At 35.7% G+C, this 22,963-nt stretch overlaps 2 protein-coding genes across 3 annotated transcripts in view; one reads left to right on the forward strand and one right to left on the reverse strand.

The window, feature by feature from the left end:
- SREK1IP1 (SREK1 interacting protein 1) overlaps positions 1–13,132 on the reverse strand; it is a 31,662-nt gene extending 18,530 nt beyond the window's left edge. Inside the window, exons 1-2 of the mRNA XM_069492326.1 lie at positions 12,971–13,132; positions 2,322–2,369 (exon numbers count right to left, since the gene is read on the reverse strand). Coding sequence (XP_069348427.1) covers positions 2,322–2,369; positions 12,971–12,983 — 61 coding nt within the window. The 5' untranslated portion in view covers positions 12,984–13,132. The remainder of the gene's footprint in view (positions 1–2,321; positions 2,370–12,970) is intronic.
- A 249-nt stretch (positions 13,133–13,381) lies between these two features.
- CWC27 (CWC27 spliceosome associated cyclophilin) overlaps positions 13,382–22,963 on the forward strand; it is a 194,075-nt gene continuing 184,493 nt past the window's right edge. The window contains exons 1-2 of one of the 2 annotated variants that reach the window (XM_069492058.1): positions 13,382–13,657; positions 19,310–19,406. In XM_069492058.1, the coding sequence (XP_069348159.1) occupies positions 13,616–13,657; positions 19,310–19,406 (139 nt within the window). In that variant the 5' untranslated portion in view covers positions 13,382–13,615. The remainder of the gene's footprint in view (positions 13,658–19,309; positions 19,407–22,963) is intronic. The other variant, XM_069492057.1, reaches the window with a different exon arrangement.

A 22,963-nucleotide genomic window follows, 5' to 3' on the forward strand; every position in this document is an offset into this window, starting at 1 on the left:
AAGAATAGTCTCTTCCAGAGATGGGGTAGAGACAACTAGAGTTCCACATGCAAAAGAATGAAGTTGGACCCCTCACCTCACACCATATGCAAAAATTAACTCAAAATGGATCAGAGACCATAAAATTTAAGAACTATAACCATAAAACTCTTAGAAGAAAGCATAGGGGTAAATCTTCATTACCTTGGATTTGGCAATGGATTCTTAGATAAGACATAAAAAGCAAAAGCAACAAAAGAAAAAATTGATAAAACAGACTTCATCAAAATTAAAAACTTCTGTGCAAAGAACGTTATCAGGAAAATGAAAAGATGATTTATAGAATGGGAGAAAACATCTGCAAATCATATCTGGTATGGTTTAATATTCAGAATATATAAAGAATTATATAACTCAACAAAAAGCTCAATTAAAAAATGAGCAAAGGACTTGAATACTTTTCTAAAGAAGAAATACAAATGGCCAATAAACACAGGAAAAGATACTCAACATCACTGGTTATTTGGGAATACGAATCAAAACCATAATGTGATACCACTTCACATCTACTAGTATGGTCTGAACTGTTTCTACTCACAACACTTCTACATCAAATGTGTGGGTTTTTCCATACCAACAAACAGTTCTCCAACTCTCTGGACAACTAAGTATCCAACAGTTCAATCCGATTCTGATACTACCTGGAGTTAGCACACCCACAAGACTCCTCCCACTTCAGGTGTCAACTGTAAATCTGGGCCACCCATTCTTCTTTCCAAGTAGCTATAAAGTCAGAGGGTTCCCACAAGACCCTCCTCAAGTTTGATGATTTGCTAAAATGGCTCACAGAACTCAGGAAAACAGTTTACTTACTTTTACCAGTTTATTATAAAGCATAGAACTCAGGAACAGCCAAATGGAAGAGACGCCTAGGGCAAAGTATGAGTGAAGGGGCACAGAGCTTCCATGGCCTCTCTGGGTATGCCATACTCCCAGCACTTTTATCTGTTCACCAACCTAGAAGCTCTCTGAACCCTGTTGTTCAGGGGTTTTTATGAAGGTCCCTTTACATAGGCATGACTGATTAAATCACTGACCACTCACACCTCTCATTACTGGCCATTTGAGCAATTCTTTCACAAGTCTTTTTGATTCTTTCATACCCTTGTTCATCTACAGAACCTCAGTGCAAAACAACTAGTCTGTCTTAAAGTTACTATTTCTCTGGTAAATGGGACAGCCAAGCATACTAAATTTTGAAGTAAATACAACATTTCTAGATGTAGTGCATTCTTAAGTCTTGAATAAAGAGATGAGACATGTAAGTTAGCAATGAGTGAAAGTAAACAAAGCAGAAATAAATAGAAACAAATTTAAAAAAATAGAAAATATCACACTCCTTTCTTGCATGCAAGTACATTCTTCAGTTTTCATTTTATCAGGGACATGGACATTCGTGCGCTCAATTTTGCTACTTGAGCAAGCTTTCCTTGAGCCAGGTTTTAGCCTTAACTTGGAAGTATGTAACTTGGTTTCTTGGCATGCTTTTATTTTGTCCTTCTGATTGAGAGTTATGCCTTGAGTGCTCTCTTATGACATGTTCTTCTATGAAACTCTTTTGTCAAATCAACTTTAATTGGTAAAAAATAAATAGCTCTTCAATGAATTGGAGTGTATTAAAAATTCAGGTTAATTTGTGGGGTCTCCAGACAACTTAGAAAATAGTGAATGCTGTTGTTATAGCTGTTAGTAAAGCTTTAGGAATTACTATATTTAATTAGAGGAATAATATTTATTTACAGTATAAGGTTACAAATTGGTAGTATATAATTGCACGTGTTGAACTTTACCTTTTCATTCTATTATATTAATGATAACAGAGATTAATGATTGTTTAAATCAAGTTTTTGCCCATGAGCAGAAATTCTGGGACCAATTACATCTTTATAAAAAATGGTAAGTAAATTCAATAAGCACAAAAAATCTTCATAAATAGTTTGCATTGCCTTCACTGCCTCACCTAGTACCTATAAGGATAAGGAGTAAAAGTATATATATGCACTTTTAGAACTATATACTTTCTCCAAACTCCTAAATCTACTACTAACCACTTGTATTTCATGATATCTTTGCTAGTCATACCTGTCACTGGGTGTAAAGCAGAGAAGAAAACTGAATATTTAGTGCTAACAGAGGAATTTCTGAATCAACTGTAAACCTTAGCTTAAGACTGAAGGACTATGCATAGGGTCCCTGAAATCAGAGTGCTAAGTCATATTGCCCAAGAGGCAACGATTCCAGTAATAGCAATGAACAAAATGTTATTTTTTTAGTGTACTTACGGTAGCCACATTTTTTACAGCCTGCTCTAACATTGTCCTTGTTGCAACCTGAAATACAATTGGATAACATTTTAGGAAATATGTAAGTAAAAACATAAAAACTTTATCACATGAAATAGCCAAGCAAACCATTTGTTGTAGATTTCTTAAAAAAAACAAAACAAAACAAACTATCCCTGACCTACCTTAATAAAACTGTTCAATTATTATGACTCTTGGAAATCAATGGAAACACCAATCTACTCAAAGTATTTGACAAATACTTCAAGAACATATTTTTCTCTAATTCAATAAAAATTCAGTATTATAGTCAACACCTTAAACATTCCAGGAATTCTACAACACCAAGTAAGAAATTCCAGGGTACTTTGGCCTATTTCTCAAATGTTAAGGAGTTAATTTACTACATGTATATGTGAACAGTGAACATTAACAAATGTTTTTCTGCTTTCCATTAGAAGAAAAAAAAATTCAGACTTTCTTAATGGAATTGGTGAAATTCAAAAAAATTCACTTTGATTGCTAGGTATTGTAAGAAACATTTAAAATCCACAGTTAAATTTTGACAAGCAAAAGCAAACTAGTTATATATCCAGTTCTGATAAATGTTTACAAATATTCAGAGAATCTGGGTAATTAATAGTACATGTAGGCCATGCTGAAGATATAAATACCAGAGAGAAAAGTAAACTGATTTATTTGGCCAGGCACAGTGGCTCACACCATGGCTCATGCCTATAATTCTAGCACGTTGGGAGGCCAAGGCAGGGGGATCGTTTGAGGCCAGGAGTTTGAGACCAGCCTGGGCAATATAGTGAGACCATGTCTCTATAAAAAAAATAAAAAACTAGCCAGGCGTGGTGGCAGGCATCTGTAGTCCTAGCTACTCAGGCGGCTAAAGCAGGAGGATTGCTTGAGCCCAGGAGTTCAAGGTTATAGTGAGCTATGGTCATGCCACAGCACTCCAGCCTGAGTAATAGAGCAAGACCTTATCTCTTAAAACAAAACTGATTTTATTGTGATAAAAAATACACAACATAAAATTTACCATTTTAACATTTTTAGTATACAATTCAGTAGCATTAAATACATTCACATTGTTATACAACCACCACCACTATCCATTTCCAAAACATTTTCATCATCCCAAACAGTAACTATACTCATTAAACAACTGCCCAGTCCCACTTCCCTCAAGTAATCTTTATTCTACTGTCTTTATGAATTTGCCTAGTCCATGTATCTCATATATGGGGAAATCATAGAACATTTGTCCTTTTAGGTCTGGCTTATTTTACTTAGTGCAATATTTTCAAGGTTCCTCCACATTTTAGCATGTATCAGAATTTTACTCCTTTTTATGGCTAATATTCCATTGTATGTATATATAGTTAAAACTAATTTTATTCTCCAACAGTGGCTTCAATTAAACAATAAGAGGTCCAGTATAGTATTATTACATTTTCTTGGTGAAGGATGAAGGGCATGTAACTCCTAAACTCTTAAATTGGAGATATCATCCCAAATTAATAATACATTAAAATACATACAGTGCAAATATAAAACAGTACTAATTTAAAAAGAAACGTTTAAAAACTATTCTTTAATGTTATGAAGTTAAAACATTATTTTCCCCTAATTCTCATTTCACTTTAAAATACATATGTATTATATTATAGAGTTGTTCTTGTAAAAATACAGTCAATTCTGCTATAATGGTTGTTTTAAAAATGCAAATGTACTGTTATAATGTAACTAATACACTAGGGGACAATTTGAGGATATCATGACTTTTGTCCACAAAAAACACTAAGTGAATGCAGAAAATTGTATCCAGCTGACCCGACCCTTGTAGGAATATACAAAACACAGGTACATATCTCAAAATATTTCTAGTGACTTCCGTTTACCCACTTCTGGCTTTCTAACTTTCCATCGATTTCATATCATCACTCTCCTACCGCCACTTCACAACTCAGAAGCTACAACTCTTCCGAAACCCACTTTCTCAGTAAACTCCAGATCTTTTTAAAGGTCAAGTGCCACATTTATTGTTGTTTTTAGCCAACTAACATATATAAAACTGTGTTACTGTTTTTATTAGTTCCTATCTTTTTGTGTGTCACTGAGGAAGTTTTTGAGGGCAATGCTCCAACCCCATCTTTTCCCCATAAACCCTGTGGTTTTCACTGCACAGTATGGGAATGAATATGTCAAGTTGTAGCAAAACTGACTGTGGAACAAAACTGAATTGATGATATAATCTCAGGCTCTTACATTATGAAAACAATTGCATGTTGGAAAAAAAAAGCTCAGAGAATTTGGGTCAATCTTAAGTCTGTTTCCATAGAAACCGTAGATGCTAAATAATACTGAACAAAACTATGCTAAATGCACCATTATTGTTCCTAGAACAGACTAAAAATGTTGTAATGGACAGATCTGAAATAATCTCATCTCAGCATGTATTAGAATTGAACTCATTTATGACAAAAGGTACTGATAAAACTCATCATTCAAGTATCTTATATTTTTAGAATGAATAAAATACAAAACTTTTTCTGGGCAGGTTATATTCTATAATAAAGCTGAAACTTTTATTAATACATAAAAGGGAAATATAACAAGAACTCTAAATAAAGTACTTTTATATCAGCTATTTCCTCACCAGCCTTTGGTTAAATTAAGATTTCAGCTTCATTTGTCTTTAATTTTCATGACTGCCTGGTCAACTGAATATTTCTATGTGGGACTTTGAATCTGAGGCAACTGACACAAAGGATCTGAGACAAGTGACACAATGAAGTGGGTACAGTTAATTCATTCTGCTGTCTGGATCCAGTTTCCAGGGGCACTGATGCCAATGGCAGCAGCAGCCCTAACAAGGTCTGAGCCCGTGCAGAATATTGGATATGAATTCCCTTTGTCTTTTCTATTTTTTGAGCCTTACTAACCAGGCTTTGCTTAGAATCAGCAAACTCCCTGATATATTCCCTTTTCTGCTTAAATTACTTTCTGTCATTTGTAATGAGAACCCTGAATGATACAATGATACTCAAAACACACATCAAACTGAATAGCAAATTTGATTGTGAGGTCCTTACTAGCTAAATTATCCATTTCTCCATCTTACACTCCTGTGCTGTTCTTTGTTTCACTCTTTTTTGAAGTTTGCTAAGGCTGTTCAAAATAATATAGCCTGCCTCCTTCAAAATTTTCCTTTCTAATCATGACCTGTAATCTAAAAGTCATTAAATAAAAACTTATAAATTTGAGTACATAAAAAAACCTGAATGGCAAAAACCACCAAAAGCAAACTCAAAAGGCATGTGACAACTTGCGAAAAAATACTTGGCAACTCCCAGGACCAACTAAGGGCAATTATCCCTGCTGTGTAAAACCCAACAACCAATAGGAAAAAAAAAAAAAAAAAAAATGGGCAAAGGATCTGAATAGAAAGTTCACAGAAAAGGAAACAGAAACAACTCTGAAACATATGGAGACATGTGCAGTTGTATTTATAATAGGTGAAATGTACATTAAAACCAATATAGGGATTCCATTTTCACTTATTAGAGTAGCAAAGATTGAAAAGGTGAAGAGAAGAGGGGGGCACACACTCTCACACATTGCTGGTAGGAGAGTAAATTAGTATTATCTCTGTGGAAAGTATGTAAAAATTCTCCAGGCTGATGTTTGTGATTAGTGCACCTTTAAAAGCACACACATATTATATATTAGTAAAGTAGTCAGCACAAAAAAAGTTTGTAAAGTTAACAGTAGGGCAAAGAGAAAGAGAAGACCAAAAAGAAGGGACAGAGACAAAGGAATGAGAGAAAGTGACAGAAAGGGAGAGTCCTGCACAGTTGCCTCAGGTTGTTCAGTGGTCCCGAAAGTAATGAGAAGCCATTATATTTGACTTAAATTTATTTCTCTGAAATTTCACATTACCTGTGTTTCCAAAGTCAACAATTTAGTCACTGGGAACTCGAACAGTGATGTCTAAAACTTAATATTATATTAAATATTTTTCTTATCTATTTTGGGGAAGCCTGTCAACATTTTCTTTATATTAAAATATTTTCTACAATCACTTATATTTAAACAGGTTAAGTAACTAAGTTTTTTTTTTTTTTGTATTAAGGAATTAGAAATTGCAGTTGCTTCTGTCACAGGATCCATTCTTTTCATTTTTAATTTGATTAGATTGAATTAGAATAGATTCCTTTTCTGTTTTGTAACAAGTTTTACATTTGGTTACTCCATTATGGTTTTAGTTATCATGATTTGGGGATCCTTAAAGACAACTTCAATTTCTTTTGCTTTTAAAATTCAAACTGTAGCCATATTTTGTACCACATAGATGGCAATATCTATATAATAGGTATACGCTCTGCTGAAGTTGAATATAAAGTCAAACTCCAAGTATTTCAATTTTTCTACCAATTTATATAAAGGATTTATGTTTATCCATTCAGCCAGCCTATGTCTTTTGAGTGGGGCATTCAGACAGTTAACACTGAGTGACAGAATTACTATGTGGGATGCTGTTGTGTTCATCATGTTGGATAGTATTTTATTGTTTTGTTTTCCCTCCTGTGCTATTGTTTTATACAAGCTGTGAGCTTTAGCTTTTGGGTGATTTTACACTGGTGGGTATCTATTGTGCTGAGCCATGTATAATGCAGTTCTGAGCATTTCCTCTAGGGGAGGTCTGGTCATGACAAATTCCCTCAGTGTTTGCTTGTCTAGAACAGACTATTTCTCTGTCAATTATGAAACTTAGTTTTGCTGGATATAAAATTCTATGCTGGTAGTTGTTCTGTTTAAGAAGACTGAAGATGCAAAAAGAACAAATCTGGAGGCATCACATTACCAGACTTCAAATTATACTACCAGGCTATAGTAACCAAAACAGCATGGTATTGGTACAAAAATAGAGACATAGAACAATAGAATAGAAAAGAGAATCTAGATATAAAACCATCTACCTACAACCAAATCATCTTCAACAAAGCAGAAAACAACATACACTAGGGAAAAGAAGCCCTACTTAGTAAGTGGTGTGGGGAAAACTGGATAGCCACATGCAGAAGAATGAAACAGGACCCCTATCTCTTACCACTCAGAAAAATTAATTCAAGATGGATAAAAGACTTAAATATGAGGCACAAAACCATAATAACTCTCAAAAAAATGTAGGAAAATCTCTTCTAGATATCAGCCTAGGAAAAGAATTTATGACTAAGACCTAAAGGCAATTATACCAACAACAAAAACAAATGGGACTTGATTAAATTAAAAGCTTCTGCACAGCCAAGGAAATAATTAAAAGAGCAAAGAGACAACCAACAGAATGGGAGAAAATGTTCTCAAGCCATATATCCGATAATGGGGTAATAACCAGAATCTACAAAGAACTCAAACAAATCAGTAAGAAAAAAACCAAACAACCCCATTAAAAAATGGGCAAAAGACATGAACAGAAGCTTTCCAGAAGATAAATGGCCAATAAACATGAGAAAAAATGCTCAACATCACTAACCACCAGGGAAATGCAAATTAAAACCACAATGAGATATCACCTTACCCCAGTTAGAATGGCTTTTATTAAAAAGTCCCAGAACAATAGATGCTGGCGTGGATGCAGAGAGAAAGGAACACTTACACTCTGGCGGTGGGACTGCAAATTAGTACAACCTCTTTGGAAAACAGTACGGAGATTCTTCAAAGAACTAAAAGTAGACCTACCATTCAATCCAGCAATCCCACTTGGGTATCCATCCAAAGGAGAAGTCATTGTATTAAAAAGATACCTGTACTTAAATGTTTACTGTAGTACTATTCACCATCACAAAGAGGTGGAATCAACCTAAATGCCTATCAATTCATGAGTGGATAACAGAAATGCAGTATACATACACCATGGAGTACTACTCAGCCATAAAAAGAAATGAATTAATGTCTTTTGAAGCAATTTGGATGCAAATAGAGACCATTATCCTAAGTATCTGAGAAATGGAAAACGAACACCACATATACTTTCTAATAATTTGGAACTAATCGATAGGTACACACGGGCACAGAGAGAAGTAAAAGTCACTGGAAAAAGTCAGTGGAGGAAGGGAGGGATAAAAATCTACCGAACAGATATGATAAACACTATTTGGGTGATGGGCACACTAATAGCCCTGACTTAAGCATTTTAAAAGCTATCCATGTAACAGAAAATTTGTAGCCCCTTAGTATTTTGAAATAAAAAAAGAACTTATGGATATACTCCTTTCTTTGGGATCCCAAATACTGTACCTAAAGCAATATAGGAAAAAAACTGCAGAAATTAGAAATTCTTTGTGAATTAAAAAAAGTCTAAATGAGTTTCTTGATGTAAATACTTTGGAAGAGCTAATGTTCAGTTAAAAATGCCTTCATAATCATTTGACCCTTAAAGAAGTGAAAGTAAACCAATCAGAGTTAAACTACTGATATAAAAAGCTAACATTTAAGTAAATGTATTATACTCTTTTGTCTACGTGCCTCAAAAAATACAAATAACCTGTGAGGAAAAAAGGTATAAATGTTATCCATTTAAGATAAGAAGAGAAAGTTTAATTTATTATCCAATAAAACAGAATCAAGATTGCTATCTACCTTAGTCTGTTTGGTACTGGATTCTGCTCAGCAGCAATTCTAGTTATCGACCCTGTAAGTTATCTGTTATTTACCTATTATGGGTATAATTCAGAACTGCATGTTAGAGAAGCCATAAAGATGAATAAAGTCCTTACACTAAAGGAGGCTACACTACACTAGGTTATCTAAGGTGATGCACCCACAGCTGTAATACATGACAGAATATGCCAGTTTCCATAAAAGACACAGAGTTCTATTAATAAGTAAGAAGTGGCAGGCAAGATTCTCAACTCAGAGACTGGGAAAGCTTCCCCCAGGCAGGTGTGGACAGTATAGGAGGGCCAATAATGACAAAGGCACATAGGTAGGAAAGCACATGGGAGGTTCACAGAATTGTTGGCCAAGTCAGATTTGTGCAGGATTGTAGAATGCATAAGGGGAGTGGTAGAAGGAAAGGGTAGAAAGTGATTTGGCCATGACTTCATTCTTGCAGAAATGGGAGCTTTGGCAATAACACGTTAGAGGCTTAAGAAACTTTAGCCATCAACTCCTTTATTATGGAGACAAGGAAATTGAACCTCAGAAAGGTTAAGTGGCTTGAAGAGAAACACAAACTACATAGATATGGGTCAAGAACTAAATTCCTGCCTCCCAGGAATGGTAGGATAAGATACATGATTTAGGAAAAGTATTTCAGTAGCAATGTGCAGCATGAACTAGAGAGAAAAGAAATTACTTATAACATAAAGTGAAAAGAAATGAGAGACAGTATAATTTAGAATTCTATTACTAACATGCTATCATAATGTGTTTTAAGAATCTTACTCTGATAAGCCAGACTGAAATGTAACTTGGCTACAGAAAAATCTCGTCCCCTGGCTGCAAGACTTCACTGAAGGAGACACCAAAAAATTAGTTTTTGTGCCAACCACATCAGTAACATATATTGCCACCCGTGTCAGCCAGTTCAACTCTTCACAGAGAAGGGTGAATCATGAATGTCAGAGCTAATTTCAACAACTGTGAATGGGGAAAAACAGTTTTTCAAAGACAGCAATGTTCACTGAAACATTTGTTCAAATGTCATTTCTATAATAACTAAGAGTAAGATTTTCCTAAGAGTCTACATTTCATTCTGTTACCTAGACAATAATTTAAGCTTGTATACAACGCTATGGAAAGCAGCCTCATTATTTTATACCTTGTAATAACTACTAGCAGGACCATCCCAAGAAATGCCAAGTTGAATCTACTGTACCTAAAATAAAACAGCATAACACAATACTTGTCCTCCTTGATGATTACCTTAAAAGGTTTGAATGGAGCTCTATTTTCCTTTAACACACTGCCTGGATCAATCATCCAAGAAATTATCTTAACATTTTCTGTATCTATATTTTCTAATGACACTTGTATTGTACTTTTACAGTGCTGTCACACTTATTATCTCAATTTTTGCTGGGTTTAAATACTTTATCTATGTCTTGTCATCTAGCTAAATGTCACAATTTAAGATTATTATACTTTGAAGCATTCATTATTTTGAAGTGAAAGACGGTTAACATATCTGTAACACTGGTCTAAGTTTTGAGGGAATTTTTTCCCCTTTAAAAAAATCACTTTTGTCCTTTTCTTAAGCAGCACATTTCATTTCTAAAGCTTTATGAAGGCACAAACTATGACATTGTGTCCCCCAGAGTGCCCATACCACATACGTGTCAAAGACCTTGCTTAAAGACATGAGCAGTGACAACAGGTCAACTTTGGATGCAGCTGTGTGATGCAATGATCACCAGGGCTGATGTGGCCCATCAGGATGCCTAAGCAAATCCACTGTGCAGGCTTGTCTTTTCTCTGCTGGCCTCTTAGCTGTCAACATTGATCAGGTACAAATTATATCTCTTACTATCTATTAGATATTTCCATTCCTATGTCTGACTAACCTCAACATGACAGGCTCCAAATTGGAATTCATCATCATCCCCCAACTCCTGCTATTTGTGAGGTGTTGCCCATATCAGTAAACAGCTCGGCCCAAATGCCTAGTAGTGAAACCCAGGTAAACCTCATTTACCCACCCACACTGAGTTAATCACCAATTCCTAGTGATTCTACCACCAAAAATATATCTCCAACCTATCCACTTTTCTCCTTACCACCTTAATCAGGCATCATAACTCACCAGAATTATTAACTAGTGACTATGCCTCCAAACTAGCTCCCTTCCAATCTACTGTACTGCCAGAGTGATCTTTCCAAAATGTGAACCCACTTAAAAACCCTTAAATGGCTTCCTACCATCCTTAGGATAATGCCAAACTCCTTGTCATGCCTTACAAGGTCCTTCAAGAGCTGGAAACTACCTGGTAAGTTACACTATAGCATGGCAAAATGAATAAGCACACAGTACAGAGAAGCCAGACCGACCTGTCACTTATGAACTATCTCATAATGACAAGTTACTTGATTTCTCTGACCTTCCATTTCCTCATCTGTAAAATGGGAACATTAATACCTATTTTACAGTGTGGTTGTGGCTATCAAGTGAGCCAAAATACAATGTTTGACACAATGTCTGACACATGTGACCCATAGTAAATGCTTAGTAAATATTTGCTAATGTTATTATCTCTCTAGTTCATTTCTCACTTCTCTCCCATTTGTATTCTGAGTTCCATCCACAGCGAACAACTTTCATTTCCTCTTCTTACATATTTCTTCTTCCTTTACATATCCCACAATTCTTTAAGTCTCATCCTAAGTGGCACATCCTCTGGCAAGTCCTTCTGGCCTGTCCTGTACCCTGTTTGGTGCTCTTAACCATGTGCTTCCAAAGGTCATGTATTTTCCTTGCCATAGCACTTATCCGACTTTCTGTAAATTTCTCTCTCTGCACTGCTAAATTTTAAGTTCTGTATGAATCTAGTCTATCTTGCTCATCACTGTATTCCCAATGCCTAGTACAGTGCCTGACACACAGTAGGTATTTAATAAGAGTGTACATTTCCTCTCTTACAGTTCCAGATGTGCTTTTCCCCAAACTGCAGTTAGTAGAAAATCATCATCTTCCCATAACAGCTGTGCTTAGAATAAGGTACAGAAAACGCTGCCACCAAACAAAAAACCTGATCAAATAATATTGGGAAGGACAGGTTGAAACAATGTTAGAGCTTCTGAACCACAGTACTTCCCAGAATCTTTTCTATGCTTAAAAGCATTGTGAATCTCCACCAAGTTGGAGGGTGAGGGTGTAGATTTCTCAAAATATCTCCTGCAATCAGTGTTCTGCAGAACACATCGCGGCCAAACCGATTTAAGGAGATGCCCTCTCTCCTACTAGAACTTCCAAGTAAACTGGTAGTTGTGTATGAAGAAATCTCCCATGTATGATTCTTATTCCACAGGGTTTACCGTGTTTAGATCAGTGACGTCTGGACACTGAATTTGAGAGCAAGAAGGAATCTTAGATATAGTTCAACAAAGCTCCTTCTTTTACAGATAAGGAAACTGAGGCTCAGACGGCAAAGCAACCGGATGAAGGCCACAAGGCAGCTACATACAACAGGAAGTGCCAGAAGTAAAACCCCTGACGCCCGTTTCGTCCCAGCGACTTCCAGTGCAAACAGTGCCTCTGACTACTTGGGTCTGCCAAGTATTCCCACTTCAAATTTTATTTGTAAGCCACACCAAAGTTCAGTTCAGTTTTTCCTGGCCGCCCGTTCTCTTAGGCCTACAGTTATTGCCCCTCACTCCTCGCTCCCTTTCACCATACACTTTCCCGGTAAACCCGTGCAGTTGGGGCTTGGCTGCGGGCGCGGGAGACAGTTTCTTTCTTTCCTTCATAGTTTATTTTTGGAGTGTGAACTTTTTCATGTAAACCAAACAAAATTGTTAATTTTACGGCCTCCGCCTAAATTCCCAGGGGTGCTACTCCCAGCCCCACTGCACCCTTATCTACCTTACCCTACCAGCTCCCTCCCTAAGCACAGACGGGGGGCCCTGCTGTTGGTCTTCACCTGGGACTGCCATGACGGTGGTAAGAGAGGTCGCTGGAGCCTTCGCCTTTCGAGAACGCGTTTGCTTCCGGCTGGCTGGGCGGACAACAAACAGCCAATGCGGCCTTTTTCTCGCACCCGCGATGGGGCACCTTCGCTACGGCCAAGCAAGGCCCCGTAAGCCTCCAGCAATAGCAGAACCAAGTAGACGCGGATGCAGTTTCCGGGAGACTCATATTGCAAACTACACAGGGTCGGAACCATTACTAACAGCTTCGGGGGGTGAGTGGGACCACGCGAGTATGAAGTCAACACCACCAATATTTACAAAAATTGTGCCTTTTAATATTGTGAAATATTGTAATACAAATTCCATTAAGCTACAGGAACTTTATAATATTTTCTTGTTCTCTGGAGCACATTGGAATCCCCCTTCTCAGGGTTAGCGGTGCTCGGGTCCGGGAGCAACATGGCGGCGTCCGTGAGGGGCTGGCTAGCTCTGGGCGAAGGTAGCGTTTAGTGTTGCTGTCTTGCAAGATATTGATCGACTGAAGCTTTCCCGGACCACCTGTTTTAAGGAAGAGTGTAGTGATAGACGGACAGCTTTAGTGACCGGCTGTCCGCTCTCATCCCCCAAAAGGAGCAGACTCCTGAGCACTGATCAGGATGAGCAACATCTACATCCAGGAACCTCCCACGAATGGGAAGGTGAGAGCCTCACCCAGGGAACTGGAGCTCTCCAAAGTGAGATCTCCCCGGGGTAGGGGGGCGTTCAGGGATCTTAGATTAGGAAGAGGGCTTAAGAAGTGTTGTCCTTCTCTGCCAATAGATAGTGTTGCCATCGAAAACCCTGAAGTTGGTACTTCTCAGCATGTTCTTGAAAAAGTCCTCAAGTGGAGATTTCTCTATCAGCCTTCTGGTCCTATTTCCTGCCTTAACGCAACTCACGCAGACGTTTTCTAGGGTCTTAGGTTTTTAAAAGTACATTTTCGAGTTTGACATATTTTTGCTTAACTTGAAGGTCGTTCATTCTCCATTTCTTCTATAATCATTAATTGAACGCCTTCTAGGCACCGGGCACTGTACTGGGCACTGAGAATACAAAGATAGATAGGTAAGGTCTAGTTGTTGCCCTAGAAGAGCATATAGTTTAGTTAGGGAGACAGGCAGGTAAAGAAAACCCAGTCAAGGGAAGGGGAACATACTTCTATGGCAGTACTGAGAAGTGAGCAAGTAGGAAACTTGGGAAAAGTCTCATGGACGAGGTATCTTTTGAGCTGGTCTTAAAACATGAGATGATTATCAGAGATAGTGGGAAATGGGGAATATTACCACATTAGAATGAGAGAATGATTCTCTGATTGATTTGATGGCCAATGTATGTCAATTCCTGTCCAGTGTATTTGTATACACTATGAGACAGAGAAGTCAATAGTGGAATAAGTGTCACATTAATTCTTGAACTGAGACCTAGTCTATATCACATGTGAAATGTAATGAACCAGCATAATGGAGAAAAATAGTGGGATTGAAAGTATACAGTTGAATTAGAATGAAGTAAATTTATACAAAATACAATTGTTTGTATGATTGCATCATAAATTATTTACACAATCTTTTATTTATTGTCATTTGGTAATGTAATGAGGGCAATTTGAAAGCAAAAACAAAAATGCTGTAATTCCCAGCAAAAATTCTGGTGTGTATTTTGGGAAGATCAATTCTTTCCATTTTTTTGTTTGAATTTTTCCTGGACATTGTAGCATCTCCATCCCACCCACACTCCACCCTCTACCCTTATTCTATGTCAGTGTGAAAATCCAAAATACCTACCTCCTCATATTTCTTAATATTTCTTGATATTGTTAAACACTGGAAGAGATTGAACAGGTTGCCCATCCTGCAAGGCAGGGCCTTCACACTTGCTGCTTTTCTCTCTAGTCTGCTGTTTTACCTGTTCAAATGCCAACCTTAGCAAAGAATCCTTTCTTATCTACTTTCTATGAAGTAGCAAACCTCAATCATGTCTTGCATCCCAGCAATCTCTGGCCCCTTTAACCTCTTTAATTTTTTCTATAACATTTATTTATTTATTTATTTTATGGTATCCTCCCCTTTTCCTTCCCAGTCTAAAATGCAAGCATCTAGAACAGTGCTAGACTCATAGTTGAAGGAGTTCAAATGTTCAGTGAATGAATAAATCAGTGGATGAATTAATACTATATTTCTCTTAGGTTTTGAGAAGTATTCAGTGAGTTTGAGGTTATACTGCTGCTGGTCAAGGGAAGACTTAATTGTTTTACTCTAGAGGAAGATTTGACATGATTGTACAAAGAGGAAAAGCTTAATATTCCTGAATAGATAATTCATTTAGCAAATATTTATTGAGCACCTAGCACATGTGAGACTGTATGCTGGTTTTTAGGGTTACAGAGGAAAGAAAACCCAGCATTATCCCTATTATCATGGAGTCAGTTGAGTGAAATACATTGACCAAATAATCATGCAAATATTAATAAATATATAATCGCAAATTGTGATGAACACTGTTTTATGAGCAGAAATAGGCTCAAGGAGAATATAAGGCAGGGCCCAAGTTTTCCTACAAAAACATTTTGGAACTTTTTCCAACAAAAAGCTGATTGAACACACTGAAGCTTCAAAGTTCTGTACTATAGAGAGCCTGGCAAGAATTTTGGCCTGGAAAGAATTTAAAACAGATGTAATAACAAGTCTGTTCAATGAATGTTTGTTGAGTGCCTTTACTGTGCAATTGTATGTTAGGTACTGAAATGACACAGAGTTGATCGGAATAAATGGGACAAAATTCCTCCCTTCAAAGAGCACAGTCTTAACTGGGAAGTAACTGATACATAAAACCAGTGGTTGACCCCTGGCTATTGTCCATAAATGTGCTATGTTTTGCTGTGTCATACTATAACCCTATGTCCTGAAGATGAGGCACAGAAATGTAGCACTTGATAGAAATTTTCTTAAGCATAAAAAGGTAATCCATTGAAGATGAAATTTCTACATACTATGATCACTTAATATAAACTGTATATTTATTTTTAAGAAACATGATATTTTCAGAGTATTGTATTATTTGGGAGCTTTAATAAAAAGAGCCATCAAAGCCTGACATAGTAATGTCCAAAGGGAATGTTTGGCAAACAGAGGAAGGAGCCTTATACCTTCTTTATTAATTCAGTAGCTTATCACTGAAAAGATTAAGAAACCCTGGTGAACAAGGTGGCCCAACCAGATAGGCATTCTTTTTAGTAGGTGTAAGTTGCCTGTGGCAAAACTCCCCCCCACAATTTAAAAGAATAATAAGTAGAAGAATGACTATCATTTTTTGAGCTCTTTTTGTCAGGTATTAAGTCTATGTATAATAGCTCATTTTGTCCTTACAACAACCCCATGAAGATATTATCTCTGTTTTTAGATAAGGAAATTGAGTCACAGAGATGTTCGATATCATGCCCGAGGTAACGAAGCTAGTAAGTAGAAGAGTCCATATTTGAATTTGAGTAACCTGACTCCAGAGCTTGTGGAGGGAGGGATGATGTGCATTACTTTGTTGTTTGGAGCAGCAGTTTCTAAACCATTGATCACATCCTTCAGGGGATGTACAAAACCATCTGGTATGTAGGGAGAAAATCACTATCTATTTGTATTTATTTTTTCCTTTATTTAAATGCAATATTTTATATATAAAAAAGATCATATAAGTTCAGTTACTTGTTTTGTGTCATGATGTAATTTTTCTTAATGACTAGATGAATGGATTTATAGACAGTGGTATCTAGATTAAACTAGCCCTCACAAATTTCATATTGATGATAATATTAATAATATAATCATAAGAAAATGGTAGAGCTGATGCCTCAGCATTGGAAGTCTGTCAAAAAATGAGAAATTACTATGAAGACCATTTAAAATATAGATTTCTATTTGTTATTGTTAATGATGAACTTTGTCTTAAATATATATGCACAATATATATGCACAACTCTGTGACTCTATTAAAGACCACTGAATTATACACTTTCAAAGGGTGAAATGTTTGGAATGTAGGTATCTTAATAAAGCTGTTATTAAAAAGGTTCATTGCACCATTAATAAATAAAATTAAAATAGGAATTATTATAAAGTAGTTTTTACATCTTTTAAAATTCTTATTTTTGTGACTCTTTCATAATAGTAGAGTAATATAGTACTACATGTATTTAAATATGTACATATTTTGTACATATGTGCTACAGTCCCTCACTTTCCCTGCATCCTCATTTATTTGTTTATTTATTTTTTTGCTAATAGGATGCACACTTTAAAAATTTGGAGATCATTGCTTTGAGTTTGCTTAATTAAGAGAAGACGTGGCTAGGTTCCCTTTAACAAAAGTCCTTTATTGCAAATATACAAGGTAATAATCAGATAGGACAGGACATTGTCTTTTTAAGTATACTATACTTTTAAGATTGGGATGTACATCAGGCCTCATGGAAAATCAGAAGACTTTGCATATGTTGTTCCAGAAACATTCTGAGGTGGAGGGAGTTATCTTCTCAGTTTGTATCCCAAACGTATACTTCCCAGGAGTAGGAGAATGAGAATCAAGCTGGGTTGGTTTGTCGCCAGTCAACATAGAGTATCTCTTCTGGGCATTGTTTCATGCCCGGGCAAGTTAAAAGACCTTGCACATGTTCAGCCAATATATGATTGCTTTTGACTTAGGCATTGTTTTCTATTCGAATCAGTTGTGACCAGAGCAACATGGGGATTTCTTTTGAGACATATGGCAGAGCCTAGAACTTGATGGACTATTTTTTTCAGTATAGTATGGAATACATGGAGAACTTTGTGGAAGTAGTATCATGGTATTTAAAAATCTACCAAAATATAGATATTTTCACCTCTCCAACCTCCATGGTCATTGAATAGTTGTAGGCGAACTGTGTAGGCAGTAAAGCCCAAAAAGATACAATTAATTCATCAATATTATAAAAATTTATGGCAGTATTATCTGGGCTTCTGCAACAGAAATTGAAAGACAGTGGTTTGGTGAGGGCACACTGGCTTATGCTTGTAATCCTAGTTGCTTTCAGAGGCTAAGCCAGGAGGATTGCTTGAGCCCAGGATTTTGAGGTTACAGTGAGCATTGATCATGCCATTGTACTGCAGCCTAGGTGAGAATGGAGACCTGATCTGTAAGGGAAAAAAAAGGCAGTTGTTGCAAAAACACTGGACGGGGAGGGAGAAGATCAAAATTCTATTCTTGCTTTGCTATTAACAATCTTTCTGACTCAGGGACAGTTTATGACTTCTCTGGGGCATCTATAAAAGACAGAGGTTTAATTGAATGGTTTTAAAGTTTCTTTAATTTAAAAAAAAAGTATATTTATGTAAATTAGGGAAGGGAGTTTTGGAAAATAAAAAGTGTGACTTGAATGAATGATACTGATTTTCCATGAGAATGAGTCATTTTTAAATAGTCATATTGCATACTCTTTATTTTTAAGAGCATTCTAAAAGATTGTGATGATCACAAATTATTGACACTGATCTACTTTGGTATTTGGGGGAGAAAAAAGAAAAAGTGATACTGGAAAAATTGGACTACAGCTATGCCATACTGTTCAAATTTAGATCCTAATATTCTTTTTGGTTATTTGTGGTTGTACATAAGACAGTTATAAATAAGCTGTTGCCTATTGTGGGCTCAGCAGGGGTTCTGGTTGTTACAGGATGGCTGGTTCCACCAAGGAGTATATGCTATTGTGAGCTGATGGAAAGGCTATCAAAGGATTCTATTTACTATAGATAGTGATTTTAAGGCATACTGTTTTAGTAAGTAAGATCAAAATTAGATTAAGAATATTCCTTTGTAGATTAGGAATAGCATGATGTTAAATGAGAAGATATGGTAAAAGGATAATTTAAAAGAGTAATTATAAAATTGTCTTATAGTATCACAATTTAATGGGCTCATTACTCTTTATTTCTTAATTTGCTACATCAATTTTATTGGAAGTAATACACTGGGAAACTCTTAATTATAACAAATTTGCATTTTTGGTTTTTAAATGAATTTTTTTGTAATTAAAAATGGTGTATGTTGTTTTTTTCTTAAATCCTAAACTTTTTCTGAAAATGGTATGTTGAAAGCTCTAAATATACAATGAGCTATAGGGAATATGTGACATTTTATTGAGTATAACAACGAAAGCCAAATAAAATTTCTAATGTTTCTTTTAAAATTGAAAGCTCACCAGTGAATGCTGTAAGTTGAGCAATCATTCAAGTGATTATCAAGCAAAATGAAATTAATATAAAGATGTAATATTCTTTCCACAGGTTTTATTGAAAACTACAGCTGGAGATATTGACATAGAGTTGTGGTCAAAAGAAGCTCCTAAAGCTTGCAGAAATTTCATCCAGCTTTGTTTGGAAGGTAATCATAACTGTTGAATTTTATTCTGTAGGAGAAATTTTTGTAAATTTAAAAACAAACTGCAGTGTATTTTTCTTTTTTTTTTTTTTTTTTTTTTTTTTTTGAGACAGAGTCTCACTTTGTTGCCCCGGCTAGAGTGAGTGCCATGGCGTCAGCCTAGCTCACAGCAACCTCAAACTCCTGGGCTCAAGCGATCCTACTGCCTCAGCCTCCCGGATAGCTAGGACTACAGGCACGCGCCACCATGCCCGGCTAATTTTTTCTATATATATTTTAGTTGTCCATATAATTTCTTTCTATTTTTAGTAGAGACGGGGTCTCGCTCTTGCTCAGGCTGGTCTCGAACTCCTGACCTTGAGCGATCCACCCGCCTCGGCCTCCCAGAGTGCTAGGATTACAGGCGTGAGCCACCGCGCCCGGCCCATGCAGTGTATTTTTCAAACATTGAAGACATGTTACATAGTGATAGTGAGTGGTAGGTGTTGCTGTGAGTGGTAGTGTTGAGCAGTGTGTCGGGAAATAGAGAGAGGAGATAAAAGCTTTACCCAAAATAAATTTGTATACTTTTAACAGAGAAATTTATCTCAACAAATAATACCTTGATCCTTTTTGTTCCTCTTTGCTATCTTCCATGCCTTTCTTTCATTCTCTAAATATGGGTATTCCCTAATTGCATCCAGTTTTCTATTGTCTTCACTGTCCAATTGTTGCTTACACCCGAATGGCTATCAAATTTAGAACTTCAGTCAGTTCTTTTCTTAGCAATAATTTATACATCTAATTGCCTAGTAGACTTTTCTGGTGGAACTTTCCACTGTCAGCTACAACTAAATCAGTATAAAACCAAGTTTACCAGTTTCTTCCCAGTCTGCCTTGACTTTTACCTATGTGTCTGTAATTTCCTCTTGCCTGGTCTTCCTCACTTTCGTCTTTAATTTCTTTTCACTCTTATTTATTCATGTGGTATTTGAATCCTCAGGTAGCTTGGCTTCCTAGCTACCCAAAATTATTTCTCATTGCCTTTAACCACATGGTTTCAGTCAACTATTATTTTTATTTCCTAAGAATTTCCTTCCCATTTTTACTTTCACACATATCCTCATCTTAGGTCTCTCTGTCTCTGTCTCTCTCTCTCGTTTCTTTTGTATGCTTTTTCTTCTCTTTTTTACTATTCAAGTCTACCCATTTTTAAATGTCTATTCAAAATTCTATTTTCTCTACAAAGTCTTCCATCTAGCATTCAGTGATATTATTATTAATATCTCTAGTTTTTTTTTAGATTTGAGTCATAAACTGACTATTTTTCTTTTTAAAAAACTTTGCAGAACTGTACAACCACTTGAGTGTTTTTCCCTTCAGAATATTCTCCTAGGGAACTAAGCATTCCAAACATTTTCAAAGCTTCTTGTTGGCTTCTAGAATATACTGCATATGATTTTTAATCTCTCTGGTAGTAGCAAATCATTATCCTTCTAAGTTATATCTGATTTGTAGAGACAGACAATGTTATTCAAGGTATCAGAGAACAACATTTTGGGGCAGAAGCAAGGTGTGAAAGAGAATCCAAAATATCCAGTCGTATGGTATGATGAGAGCTCTCTAAATAGATGATTTGACAAATAGAGAATTACTAGGGGAAGCTTTAGGGAATAAAAAATACTCTGAGGGAAAAAAAGCTGCTTTCCACCCCCCCCCCAAAAAAAAAAAACAGAGAGAGAGAGAGAGAAAAGACATCTGCAAAGACCATTATTAATAATTGCTATGGCAGGCGGAAGGAAATAGAGTCAGGCAGGTAGTTCAGTCAGAGAGGCCTCAAATAACTGTTAACAAAGCTGAGAAACACAGGAGACACAGAAAAGTCAGACTTGTTTCTGGTAAGAAGTTTTGAAGAATCAAAAGCTCAAATTTTACAGGAGGAGAGTGAAATTACAAAAACATAATAAGAATGAATGGTAAATTGTAATCCATGACCAGGTGAATGGAAGAAACAGAAAACATCTGGATATAATATGACAGTGAAGAAGAAATGAGGTTCTTAAGTTGAATGACGATGAAACTCAATTATAACAACAAAACATTATTCCCCTGTTTCTCCCTATTTATAAGAATGCAAGGAGGAAGAAAAAAGAATAGAACAATACTAAGAAAACTAACCAGAGCAATTCTCTTAATGGAACAGGGGAGAGAGAGAATTATTATTGGAAAGGCTAACGAAGCCTGAGAAGACTGATTTAAAGAAAGATACTGCTGAATGAGTAAAGTCAAGGTTTTAGAAGTATAATCCAGAGAATTTCATTTTAATTCTTTGTGTCTATGATTTAAACAAGTCATAATGTTTCTAGATATTGTAACATCATATCAATATTTCTTTTTAAAGTGTGGTTTCCGGAATTTGAAAGCAAATGAATAAAAACATGAGGAAGTGAGAGTACAGCTTCAGAGATGGCCCTCAACTGAAATGGTTTTCATAGTTAAAAGGAAGTTTATAGCCTTTACAAAATCAGATTTACAGTTATACAGACCTTATCTTGGATTTTAGGTCTTTGCGGTATAGTTAGGTGAACACTTAAAATGAGTGGAAATTTTTAAAAATTGTCAGTTTAAAAAGTAGGGTAAAAAAGATAGGAGGGAAGGAAAGGGAAGCTTGTTAGCTTTGATGATTTGACAATAATTTGATATTAGCTCCTCTAATATGAGGAAGGAGTAAAATTTTATATTCATTTTATAGAAAGTTGGGAGCAGAGGGGGAAGTAGATTAGAAAATCAAATTTTTTAATACTTTATGCAAGTATTAATCTCTTTACCACTGTTTTACTTCAGCCTTGTCTCTTCATGGTGCATCAGTTATCTTTTATCCTTTAAATTCTTTAGAAGTGAAAAATGTAAGTATATATTAATATGCTGCAAGTTAAAAGAAATTACCTTACAAAATTAAAGTATTTGTTAAAAAATGAGAAGATGAAGTAAATATGGCAGACTGATCTCAAAATGAGCTTTAGATAAAAAGATAATATGTACAAAATTGAACATAGAACAGGATTCTAGAGGAAGAAACACATAAAACTGGTTTTAAAATGTAAATATAAATTTCAATATGTATTTGGGCTGGTAATATAATTAGTCAAAATATATCATAATGTCCATACATTGCATAACCAGAAATAACAACTATAATGACAAATACTAGAATCACATCAGTGAAATAGGAACTTCATTTCATATTTAAGATACATTTAAATTTCTTTATTCAATAGTGGAGAATATTCCAGAGGATATTATGAACATGCACAGTGAAATAATAAAGCTTCTTCAATATACTTATGGAGACGATGCATAAAAATTTAAGAAGAAATTAAATAACATTATTGCAAACAGCAAAATCTGTTATAGTACATTGTAAGCTATAAAGACAACTATAAATATATAGTTCAACAGAGATTATTGATAATTTATAAGGAAGTAGAAAGAGTGAATATAGAAAATTTGTGGAAATTGGAAATTCTAGCCATGTTAGAATAAAAAATTATGGTGTAGAGATTGTAGAAAATTCCTACTCA

The sequence above is a fragment of the Eulemur rufifrons genome, chromosome 17, assembly GCF_041146395.1.
Source record: "Eulemur rufifrons isolate Redbay chromosome 17, OSU_ERuf_1, whole genome shotgun sequence".
Taxonomy (NCBI): Eukaryota; Metazoa; Chordata; class Mammalia; order Primates; family Lemuridae; genus Eulemur; species Eulemur rufifrons.